The sequence below is a fragment of the Notamacropus eugenii genome, chromosome 1, assembly GCF_028372415.1.
Source record: "Notamacropus eugenii isolate mMacEug1 chromosome 1, mMacEug1.pri_v2, whole genome shotgun sequence".
Lineage (NCBI taxonomy): Eukaryota > Metazoa > Chordata > Mammalia > Diprotodontia > Macropodidae > Notamacropus > Notamacropus eugenii.
Genome location: NC_092872.1, coordinates 309,519,884 through 309,532,439, shown reverse-complemented (window position 1 = coordinate 309,532,439; position 12,556 = coordinate 309,519,884). Strand labels below are relative to the sequence as shown.

General features: G+C 40.1%; 1 protein-coding gene across 1 annotated transcript; it reads left to right on the top strand.

The window, feature by feature from the left end:
* Positions 1-1,998: 1,998 nt before the first annotated feature.
* LOC140517864 (uncharacterized) lies at positions 1,999-6,789 on the top strand. Its single transcript, XM_072629482.1, has one exon. It carries the CDS (start codon positions 2,177-2,179, stop codon positions 6,389-6,391), a length of 4,215 nt encoding a protein of 1,404 aa, XP_072485583.1. The 5' UTR covers positions 1,999-2,176; the 3' UTR covers positions 6,392-6,789.
* Positions 6,790-12,556: the final 5,767 nt, after the last annotated feature.

The following is a 12,556-nucleotide window of genomic DNA, read 5'->3' as shown; positions in this document are numbered from 1 at the left end:
CACACATATATATATATACACACACACACTCACAGGGCATACAGTGAGTTCAATAGGAATGAATGATATCTAAAAAAATAAAATTAAGTGGTGAGAGGAATAAAATGGGAGAAGGAGAAAGGGAGAAATAGAGTGAGGTAAATTATATCTCACATAAAAGGTAAGAAAAAGCTTTTTCAATAGAGGGGAAAAAGAGGGAGGTGAGAGGGAAAGAGTGAACATTACTCTCTTTGGATTTAACTTAAGGAGGGAATAGCATGCACACTCAATTTGGTATGAAATTCTATCTTACACTACAGGAAAGTAGCGGGGAACAGGATAAGGGGAAGGGTGAGATGATAGAAGGGAGGGCAAATTAGGGGAGAGAGACAATTAGAAGTAAACACTTTTGAGGAGGGATAGGGTCAAAAGAGAGAATGAGATAAATGGGAGGGCAGGATAGGATGGAGGGAAATATAGTCTTTCACAGCATGACTGTTATGGAAGTGTTTTGCGTGACTAAACATGTATAACCTATATCAAATTGCTTGCCTTCTCAGTAGGGATGGATGGGGAGGGAGGAAGAGGAGAAGTTGGAACTCAAAGTTTTAAAAATGAGTGTTAAAAATTGTTTTTCCATGCAATGAGGAAATAAGACATACAGGCAATGGGTTACAGAAATCTATCTTGCTCTACAAGAAAATAGAAGGGATGGGGATAAGAGAAGGGAGGGGTGTGATAGAAGGGAGGGCAGATTGGGGGAAGGGGTAATCAGTGCATGCTGTATTAGGGTGGGCAGAAGGGAGAGATGGAGAGAAAATTTGGAACTCAAAAATCATGTGGAAGTGAATGTTGAACGTTAAAAATAATTCAATTAATTTTAAAGAGATGGAAGGTCCTTCAGAAGGTAGCGTATGGTGGGAACAATATCCTAACCCCTTTATACAAGTTATGCTAGTGTTTACTTAAAAAGTATTCAAACTGTCCTTGATATATGATTAGCTGAGGGAACTAAAGCCTTAGGATATTGACTTCACTTCCTGGTTGCCTAAGTGTGAAACAACCTGCCCAGCAACTCAGAGGCAGGGGAATTTCAGTCAGTTGAATCAACTCATTTTGAATCCCTGTTCTAAATGTCCTTCTCCTACTTTGATTAAGTAAGTCTCCTTTTGTTAACTCTTGAATGTCTTAGGAGTGTTTTAATCTCATTCCCAAATTGAACCTAAATTATCAGGGAGCTAGCTTAAGTCAAGCTCTAGGACATACTGTTTTTGAAATTATTTTTTAAGGCCTGTGCAGAGGTCTTTTTCCTCTTCCTTAGAGGAAATTGCCTCTTATTGAACAGAAAATCCAGTGGCCATTTCAGTAAATCAATTCAGTTTCACTTATCAAGTCAAATAATTCTTATATTCCTCATTTGGAATTATTTTATGAAATAGCACATAAATATGAATGAATATTACCATTTGACTTAGCAACCAGATATAGTACACATTTTTTCTATACATTTAGATAAGTCAAATGTTGTGTACCCTGAGAATTAAATATACATGATCTTTTAGAAAAAAAAGAGCTCACTCACTTTCAGGTCATGGACTCTAGAACTTGAGTTATTCAGCCTGTTTTTCTCTCCTTCAAACATACATTGGTTAAAAAAAATTCTCAAATATATGTTTTCAGAGAGTTTTTTTCTTCTTGACAATGTATTGTAGAATTCCACCATCAATTGTCTTCAGTAGTGTGAACATGAAAAGATACTGGATTGAATTCTCAGAATTTTCTTCCCCAACAATCTAAAAATATCAGAACTGAAGATTCCTCTTGGAGGAGAATGCTGTATTTTACTGCTTAATTCCTTTCAGAGTTAGCCAGTTAGCTTCTAGCAGCTTATGCTTATGAATGTAGACTAAGGTAATGAGAATCTGAGAATATCATGGAACCTTGTAGGTAGACGTAACAGTGATGTCATAGACCCATGAGGCAAACTTCTAGAAGTGAGACTTTGTTCATAATAGAGATTAAACCAGAAAGAGGCTTGTTGAATAAAGTGGGATCCAACAAGAATGTAAGACAGAGTGCAATCACTTGTGATCAATCCATCACAAAGGAAATCAAAGGCTTAACCACCTGACACTGGAGAAATTGGACAATAAGTAGCCTAAGGAATAATACCACATTGAAATCACCAACCGTGGCAATGGAAGAAAGTAATGAACATGATCAGCCTATTTCAGCTGGGAGGCAAGAAATGAGAAAAAGAAGGAAACCTTCTCAACCAATGGTAGACAAATCCCAGCAAACAGAAATCACTGAGAAAAAGAAATACCTGACAGGTTCACAACAGGCTGCACCTAAAGCTGTCTTTAGCCATAGTAATATACATGAAAGCAAAGCAAAGTATTCTGCCAAAGAATACGAAAAACTAAGATTATCTTCTCAGCTTCAGCAAACCTGGCAGAGGAGAAAATATGGACAAGAAGTAGCAGATAAATCCCAGCAGACAGAGGAAATTAAAGGAGGGAAAAAAAAAGGCTTAAGAAGGAAGGAAGAAACTCTACCTCCACCATCGAAACTTGAGGAACCTACGGAACCAAGTGGGGGAGGAGAAATGAAGTCTGGAGAAACCTTAGCTGATGTTGGAGGGGCATCTCCTCCTGTCCCTGAATCTGATCTTGAACAAACTGATCAGCCCTCTAAAGAGCATGAAACTCCCTTAGCCAGACACCCGAGCTATTCCCTGATAAATAGATCTCAACAGACAAGTTGCACTGGAGATTGGGGTCTTATGGCCTACTATGGCCTATATAGAGAAATGGTGGACAAGCAGACTGGAATGAGTGACACAGAGCTAATGGGATTTCCTAGTGCTAGTAGCAAAAAAGATTCACCATCCCAGCCAATGGAAGATACTGAGGGAACCAAAGTAACACCAAGGACATCCCGAAGAAGTTCTGCTGCGAGTAAAACTTTCTCTCCCCCAGGAAGTGCCAAAATCATCTCTGCCCAAGGAAGTACAGAAGCTGCTAGCAGAACTCTTTCTCCCCAGGCAAGTGCCAAGGCTAGCAAAACATCCTCTGCCCGGGGAAGTATGACTGCTAGCAAAAGCTTCTCTTCCCCAGGAAGTGCCAAAATCATCTCTGCCCAGGGAAGTACAGAAGCTGCTAGCAAAACTTTCTCTCCCCCAGGAAGTGCTAAAGTCATCTCCGCCCAGGGAAGTACAGAAGCCGCTAGCAAAACTTTCTCTCCCTCAGGAAGTTCCAAAATCATCTCTGCCCAGGGAAGTACAGAAGCTGCTAGCAAAACTTTCTCTCCCCCAGGAAGTGCTAAAGTCATCTCTGCCCAGGGAAGTACAGAAGCTGCTAGCAAAACTTTCTCTCCCCCAGGAAGTGCCAAAATCATCTCTGCCCAGGGAAGTACAGAAGCTGCTAGCAAAACCTTCTCTCCCCCAGGAAGTGCCAAAATCATCTCTGCCCAGGGAAGTACAGAAGCTGCTAGCAAAACCTTCTCTCCCTCAGGAAGTGCTAAAGTCATCTCTGCCCAGGGAAGTACAGAAGCTGCTAGCAAAACTTTCTCTCCCCCAGGAAGTGCTAAAGTCATCTCTGCCCAGGGAAGTACAGAAGCTGCTAGCAAAACCTTCTCTCCCTCAGGAAGTGCTAAAGTCATCTCTGCCCAGGGAAGTACAGAAGCTGCTAGCAAAACCTTCTCTCCCTCAGGAAGTGCTAAAGTCATCTCTGCCCAGGGAAGTACAGAAGCTGCTAGCAAAACTTTCTCTCCCTCAGGAAGTTCCAAAACCATCTCTGCCCAGGGAAGTACAGAAGCTGCTAGCAAAACTTTCTCTCGCTCAGGAAGTTCCAAAACCATCTCTGCCCAGAGAAGTACAGAAGCTGCTAGCAAAACTTTCTCTCGCTCAGGAAGTTCCAAAACCATCTCTGCCCAGAGAAGTACAGAAGCTGCTAGCAAAACTTTCTCTCCCTCAGGAAGTTCCAAAACCATCTCTGCCCAGGGAAGTACAGAAGCTGCTAGCAAAACTTTCTCTCCCTCAGGAAGTTCCAAAATCATCTCTGCCCAGGGAAGTACAGAAACTGCTAGCAAAACTTTCTCTTCCTCAGGAAGTTCCAAAATCATCTCTGCCCAGGGAAGTACAGAAACTGCCAACAAAACTTTCTCTTCCTCAGGAAGTTCCAAAATCATCTCTGCCCAGGGAAGTACAGAAACTGCCAGCAAAACTTTCTCTCTCTCAGGAAGTTCCAAAATCATCTCTGCCCAGGGAAGTACAGAAGCTGCTAGCAGAACTCTTTCTCCACAGGCAAGTGCTAAGGCTAGCAAAACATTCTCTGCCCAGGGAAGTGCTACTTCTAGTAAAACTTTCTCTACCCAGGCTAGCAAAGCCTCAATAATTGAACCCCCTGAAGAGTCTGGCTCTGAGATAGGTCTGAAAAGCCCCAAAAGGGTTTCAATAGATTCTACCCCTGAAATAGCACCTATTATAAAAAAGGATGTTTCAATAGAAGAGGTAGTTCTTGAAGAACAGCCTCCTCTTGCTGAACATGAATCTTCTGACAGAGAGCGCCCTATTGATCTAGAGTCTCCTCCTGCTGCTGAAAAAGAATTTCCTACTGAAGAGGAAGGTCCTCTTGAGGACATAGAGTCTCCTGTTGAAGCAGAGGTTTCTCCCATGGAAGAGGCTCTTGCTGAGGAACTAGAGCCTCCCATTGAAGAAGAGGCTTCTCCTATGGAAGAGATGCCTCCTACTGACATAGAACTTTCTCCCATGGAAGAATGTCCACTTGAGAAAGTAGAGGAGCCTCCTGTTGATACAGAAACTTTTCCCATGGAAGAAACTCCACTCGAGGTAGAAGGTCTGGTTGATGAAGAACTTTCTCCCATGAAAGAAGCTCCCCTTGAGGAAGAAGAGGCTCCTGATGAAGTGAAGTCTTCTTTTATGGAAGAAGCTCCATTTGATGAGGTAGAAGCTTCTCCTGTTGAAGTAGAGGCTGCCTCTGTGGAAGAAGCTCCTCTTGAGGAATTAGAGTCTCCTCCTGATGAAGTAGAGGCTGTCCCTGTGGAAGAAGCTCCTTTTGAGGAATTAGAACCTCCTTCTGATGAAGTAGAGCGTTCCCCTGTGGAAGAAGCTCCTCTTGAGGAATTAGAGTCTCCTCCTGATGAAGTAGAGACTGTCCCTGTGGAAGAAGCTCCTCTTGAGGAATTAGAACCTCCTCCTGATGAAGTAGAGGCTGTCCCTGTGGAAGAAGCTCCTCTTGAGGAATTAGAGTCTCCTCCTGATGAAGTAGAGACTGTCCCTGTGGAAGAAGCTCCTCTTGAGGAATTAGAACCTCCTCCTGATGAAGTAGAGGCTGTCCCTGTGGAAGAAGCTCCTCTTGAGGAATTAGAGTCTCCTCCTGATGAAGTAGAGGCTGTCCCTGTGGAAGAAGCTCCTCTTGAGGAATTAGAGTCTCCTCCTGATGAAGCAGAGGCTGTCCCTGTGGAAGAAGCTCCTCTTGAGGAATTAGAGTCTCCTCCTGATGAAGTAGAGGCTGTCCCTGTGGAAGAAGCTCCTCTTGAGGAATTAGAACCTCCTCCTGATGAGGTAGAGGCTGTCCCTGTGGAAGAAGCTCCTCTTGAGGAATTAGAGTCTCCTCCTGATGAGGTAGAGGCTTCCCCTCTAGAGGAAGCTCCTCTTGAGGAATTAGAACCTCCTCCTGATGAGGTAGAGGCTTCCCCTGTAGAAGAAGCTCCTTTTGAGGAAGTAGAGCATCCTCCAGATGAGGTAGAGGCTTCCCCTATAGAGGAAGCTCCTCTTGAGGAATTAGAGTCTCCTCCTGATGAGGTAGAGGCTTCCCCTGTAGAAGAAGCTCCTTTTGAGGAAGTAGAGCGTCCTCCTGATGAGGTAGAGGCTTCCCCTGTAGAAGCTCCTCTTGAGGAAGTAGAGCCTCCTCCTGATGAAGTAGAGGCTGCCCCTTTGGAAGAAGCACCTCTTGAGGAATTAGAGCCTCCTCCTGATGAAGTAGAGACTATCCCTGTGGAAGAAGCTCCTCTTGAGGAATTAGAGCCTTCTCCTGATGAAGTAGAGCCTTCCCCTGAGGAGGAAGTTCCTCTCCCTGAAGAAGAAGCTCCTCTCAAAGAACCAGAATCTTCTTTGGCTCCCATAGATAATTCTCCTGAGGAAGAAGCTCCTCTAAATGAACCTGAACTTGAACCTCCTCCTGCTGAAACAGAGAGTGTTCCCATGGAAGAAACACCTTTGGATGAACTGGAGCACTCCCCTGCTGAAATGAAGAGTTCTCTTATAGAAGTCCCTTCTGATTTACCTTCTCCTCCTGTGGAACAAGAGGATTCTACTGAAATAGAGGTTCCTCCAAAAGAACCAGAGTCTACTCCTGCGGAATCAGAAGCTCCTGAAGCAGCTGAGTAAGGAAGAGTCCCTAAGAAGGAAGTACAGTACCAAGCTAAAATTTAAGCACATGCCTTAGAAAAGGGTAGGGCCCTGAAAGTAGCAAGGGGGATTGTCAAAGAAAAAGGAAACAACACAACTGGAGTACATATTGGAAAAATGAATAATAAAAAAGGAAAGCGGTTTAAAATTTCTTGTGTTATTGCCGCTAAAATAGGTTTGGAAAATGTGAAAAAGTATGGAGTATGGAAAAGACCTATTTTTAAAATGAATCACATGTTGAAAGTCATTACTCAAAATGTTCTTTAAAAAAATGAGCCCTTTCTAGAACAGTGCCATGCTAATAGTAGGTGATTAATAAACATTTGTTGAATTCAATTTGTCACATTTGACTGGAAAGGCTATATTTAGCAGTATGACTTCATCCAGGCTTTCTCTGAGTTTGTTTTGATATTATGCAAAGCAGGGAGGATATTCCTTTTTAATAGATACTCATTTTAGAAATTTTGCCCATTTCTGAAAATCTATCACCATTTCTTATCATTTTCAGTCTCACAGTTAAGAACTTCGTATAATTCATCACACTTTTTATTCTTCCACCCTGTCTTTCTTACAAGTTAGAGATTTCTTTATTCTGTGTTCATCACAATTTCTTCTATATGTTCTCGTACACTTAGTACTTGAAATTTCGACGAAGGACAAGTGGATACGTAGTTCCATTGCAAAACCTTCATTTCAATATATTTCTATGAAGCTGGCCACAAATATTTCACCAAAAAAAAAACCCACTGAGAGTAAATTATAATAAATTATTCGGAGGTTAGACTTCCTTTTAGAGGTTGGTTGGTTTTAGAAGAATACTTTGTGCGTGAATTGTTTTGCACCACACTACAGAATATAACAAAGTTTTGACATAGCTGCTTTTTAGATGTTTTTTAGTAATGCATTCTGAACACAATGAACAAGTTAGAATAAAACAGAATTTTTTAAGTTTCTGAATATTTCATCTAAGGTTCTGTAGGTTCTTGGCATGGTCCATGTGGGTATAAAAGATGTTACAAAATGGGTTCTAGAGTACAGATATAGGTCTCCTGACATAAAACAAGTTTAAAAACTCTGAGAAAAAGGCAAAAGTTCCAGAGTCTATCAGGTAACTGGACAATGGGGCAAAAAAGAAAATTTTATAGTTTCCTTAGCAAATGAGGGACCCTTTGTGTTTAACTGGCTATTAAAAGTTTAAATATGGAACAGTTTTTGAAAGAAAAATTGGAAAGCAAGTTATATAGTGAGGATCCTTTCAGATCATTTTGATCTTCCCCCAAGACCTGAGAAAGGCTTAAAACCTAGATTGGCCAACCAGAAGGAAAGATATTTTTGACCCACTCTGAGCTTAACCTACTATAATGCTTTGCATGCTCTGGCATAACAGACATGCTTTACTCTCTGAGTAAACCCAAAATGCCCCTTCCTGTGAAAGCAACTATAAGGCCAGATAAAGCTGACCAGGGTGTTCTTCTGTTGGTGACTGCCAAGGCCAAGGCACCTTGAACTGGACCCTATTTTGAATAATGTCATTTCTCTCATCTTGATATTTCATGGACACATGTTATGTTATGTTACATTATATCATGTTAATGATAGACAGACACCTTAGAACTATAATTTCAATTGACTCTTTGACACTTATTGTATTTGCAATTTATCCTATTAAGAAATCCCTTTCTTATATTATGGTTAACACATATGGAGATCAACACAGGCATCCTGAGTCAGGAGGGCTCAGAGGGAATTGCTCTGAGCCTATAAGGTCCCCTTTGTCCATCCTTAGGCTCATTTCCATAATGAATGCCCATGCATATCTCTATATGCTGATCTGAGAGAAATAAACATGCACATGCAACCTAATTTTTTCATTGTCCTTAGAATGACCTCTATAATGGTTGATAGTTACAGTGTGGTTTACTTAGATACAGTAGAGTCCTGAAGTATCTCATTCTTTAAGGGTAAGGAGTATAATCATAGAAAAATAAACAAGTTCGTGAAACAGGGAAGTAAATCTATCAAGCTGTGAGATTAAAGTGAAAAACCTCTTTGTTTTTTGCTTAAGAAATAGGATTTTAGTATAGACAGTTATGTTAGTGAAGAGTAATAAATAACTTATGAGCTATCCTGTGTTATCTTAATGGGAAATCTAATTTTACTTTTAATATGGAGTAAGAACATATATAGAAATTTATGCAAACTGCTTAAGACTCATCTTAAGATGTTCCCATTGTTTAGAGGGATTCTGAGAGCAGTAGTATTTTCTCATGATGGATCTCTTACTGTTACCAATGTGAGATTGTGGTCAATACTTATCTAGGAAGTGTGATCCTTGAGAGCTGAATTCATGTGAAGTTCTGATTAATGGAACTTGTTATTCAAGCCATTATGGGACTGTAATTTGCATAGTTTTGAGCTTTGATTACAGAGATAGTTGTCTGAATTGTCATAAAGTCAATAGAATGCCAAGTGCTGCAGGCTGAAAACTGCTAAAGGTGGATGTCTGTGCCTGGGAAGAATATTGAGGACAACCTCAAATACAGCCTGGGAAGGATCTTCCTGACTCTATTTCTCAATTGTGTTATTTCTTTCCTGGAAAGAAAAATTCCCTACTTGATTAATCCTGAGACCTGTTTTTAACATCTAGTGATTGGCTATCAGATATGACTTATGCCTGAAATCAAACAGAGCCAAGGAAGTTTTTCCCTTCAGTTTTGCTATATGACATTGTTATAACTATGTCCCTCTTTTTCCTTTTAAAGCAAATTTCTATAATCAAGAAGTTCTGTAAGTACAATACTAAATCTATTAATAATAGATGGATACTGGAACATCTCTGAGTCACTGTAATAGGATGCAAGAATTTATAGCTTACAATTTTAATTTAAATAATAATATAGGGATAACATTCTCCTAAGGAGTAATAAGACAAAGTAGTAAGACAAAAATGTAATTTGATTGATCTGTAATTAAATGGGATAGCAAATTTTGAGAAAAAGCAACAGGATTAGCCTGCTTCCTCTAAGAATTATAGATGGAAGTATATGATCAGCTTACAAAATTTCTCTCATGGAAATTCAGACTTTAAGCATATTTTGGTAATAAGTTTTCATAATTGGATTTTTAAACATAAATTATATGGATAATGGTAGGAAAGTGAAGTCATTTTTCCCATTATTAAAACATATGATAATTTTTAAAAGGCAGAAGAGCTACTTTTATGGTTGGACACTCAAATTTTAAAAGATTCTTGTACCAGGTGCTGGATTTAGGTAAGGACAGAAACAGCAAATGAAACATAAACTGAAATTCTCTGAAGTTTCAAAATTGGGAACCAAATTGAAGTGATGGTGCTAATTTACACTGTTGGAATTATCTAGAAACTTTTAGATCTGAAACAGAGAAGCAGACCTCCCTTTAAAACTGTCTTGAGAATAAAAACTATTGTCCAAGAAAGGATATCTAGGGACAAGATAACTACATGAGACATCTGGGACTCAAAGAGCGCTGCTTAAATAGACATTGAGAATGGGTTACTGGGACACAAGGAGACAATGTGAATTAACATTGGTGATAATGATTGTATTGCTCTGTATGATTTATGTTTAAATTTTCATGGTTACCCTAGTGACGTGTAAATCTCCCTTCTCGAAACTAGTGTATTGTGAGTACTCTAAGGAGTTTAATCTGTACCTGATCTAATGAAATTGTGCAATTATGGGAACTGTGAGAAAACTTTATTGTGTTGTTTGAACTTATCCCTGTATGACTGGGAAACTGAACCATCTCATGTGCCTTTAGCCAAGGAACTATGTTATTGCTGTTTTCTCTCAGTTGTCAACTTATATGTCTTCTAAGAGCCCATATCAAGTCTTTCTGACTACTCCCAACACTACCACCTTGGGGGTGTGGACTCCTAGATCATCTGAAAATGCTTGCTCCAAGTGGACATCTCTTCCCACTCCCTGAGGAAGAGTGAAGTTTTCTCCATGCGTGCAGATTAGCACACTTTTGACCAAAAGGAAGAAATGAGATTCCTTTGAGATCATTTTGAGGCGCACCCCCCTCCCCTCCCCCCGCCCAGACCTGATAAAGATCTAAAACCTGAATTGACCAACCAAGAGAAAGACATTTTTGGCCCACTCTCGGCTAACTTACCATAATGCTTTGCATATTCTGGCATAACAGACATGCTTTACTTTGCTTTCTGAGTGAACCCAAAATGTCCCTTCTTACGTTAGCAACTGCAAGGCCAGATGAAGCTGACCAAGAGTATTCTTCTGTTTATGACTGCCAAGGATAAGGCAGTTGTTTGGTTTTTTTGTTTTGTTTTGTTTTTGCTGATTTATAAATTTATTTTCAGTTTTCAACATTCACTTCCACAAAATTTTGAATTTCAGATTTTCTCCCCATCTTCCCCCTACTCCCACCCCAGGACAGCGTGTATTCTGATGGCCCTTTCCTCCAGTCTGCCCTCCCTTCTATTCCTCCCTTCCTCCTTATCCCCTTCCCTTCATGGTAGGTAGATTTACTACATGGTAAGATAGATTTCTATACCCCATTGCCTGTATATCTTATTTCCTAGTTGAATGTAAAAACAACCTCTAGCATTCATTTTTAAAGCTTTGAGTTCCACATTCTCTCCTTCCCCCCCTCCCTCCCTATCCTCATTGAAAAAGTAAGCAATTTGATAAAGGTTATACATGTGTGATCATACAAAACACTTCCATACCAGTCATGTTGTGAAAGACTATACTTCCCTCTATCCTATCCCACCCTCCATTTATTCTTTTCTCTCCTTTGACCCTGTCCCTCTATCAAAGAGTTTGATTCTGATTACCCTTTCCCCCAATCTTTCATCCCTTGTGTTATCCCCCCTCTCTTATCCCCTTCCTCCCTTCTTTCCTGTAGGGTAACATAGACTTCCATACCCAACTGAGTGTATATATACTATTCCTTCCTGAAGTCAAATCCGATGAAAGGAAGACCCATTTATTCCCTCTCACCTTCCCTTTCTTCCTCTCCATTGTAAAAGCTTTTACTTGCCTCTTTTACATGAGAAGATTTACTACATTCTACCTCTCCCTTTGTCTTTCTCCTAGTACATTCCTCTCAATCCTTAATTTTCTTTTTTAGGTAATATCCCTTCATATTCAGCTAACCCTGTGCCTTCTCTCTTTCTATCTCTCTCTCTCTCTCTCTCTCTCTCTCTCTAGATAGATATAGATATATATGTATATTTATACATACATACACACACACACACATATATTCCCTCCAACTATCTTAATACAGAGAAAGGTCTCATGAGTTACAAATATCATCTTTCCATGTAGGAATGTAAACAGTTCAACTTTAATAAGTCCTCTATGGTTTCTCTTTCCTGTTTACCTTTTTATGCTTCTTTTTTTAAAAATATATATATATATAATTGATTTATCAGTTCTTAACATTCACTTCCACAAGAATTGAATTCAAAGTTTTCTCCCCACATCTCTGCACCACCCACCCCAGGACAGCATGCCCCTCATCCACCCCTTCCTGTAGTACATCCTCCCTTCTATCACCCACGCTTCTTCCATCTCCTTTCCTCTCTATTTTACTGTAGGGCAAAATAGATTTCTATACTCCACTGCCTGTATACTTTAATTTCCAGTTGCATGCTAAAACAATTTTTAACATTCATTCTTAAAGCTTTGAGTTCTATATTCTTTCCCTCCCTCCCCACCCACCCTCATTGAGAAAACAAGCAATTCAATATAGGTCATACATATGTAACAACGCAAAGCACTTCCCAATTTTTCCTCTACTTCTCTTACTTGATTTTCAATATTCTTTTTGAGCTCTTCCATAGCCTGAGACCAATTCATATTTTTCTTAGAGGCTTTGGATGCACGATTTTTGGCTTTGTTGTCTTCTTCTGGCTATATGTTTTGATCTTCCTCATCCCCAATGATGCAAGAAAATACCTCTTCACTGAGAAAGTAAGAATCTATAGTCTGTTTCTTTTTCCCCATTTGCTCATTTTCCCAGTCAATTACTTCACTTTTGAGCTTTGTTAAGTGGAGGATTCCAGAAGCAGTCTCTGCTTCAGCAGTGGCTGTAGGCTCCCTCGGGCTGGAGCAGGGGCTGGGACTAGTGCTG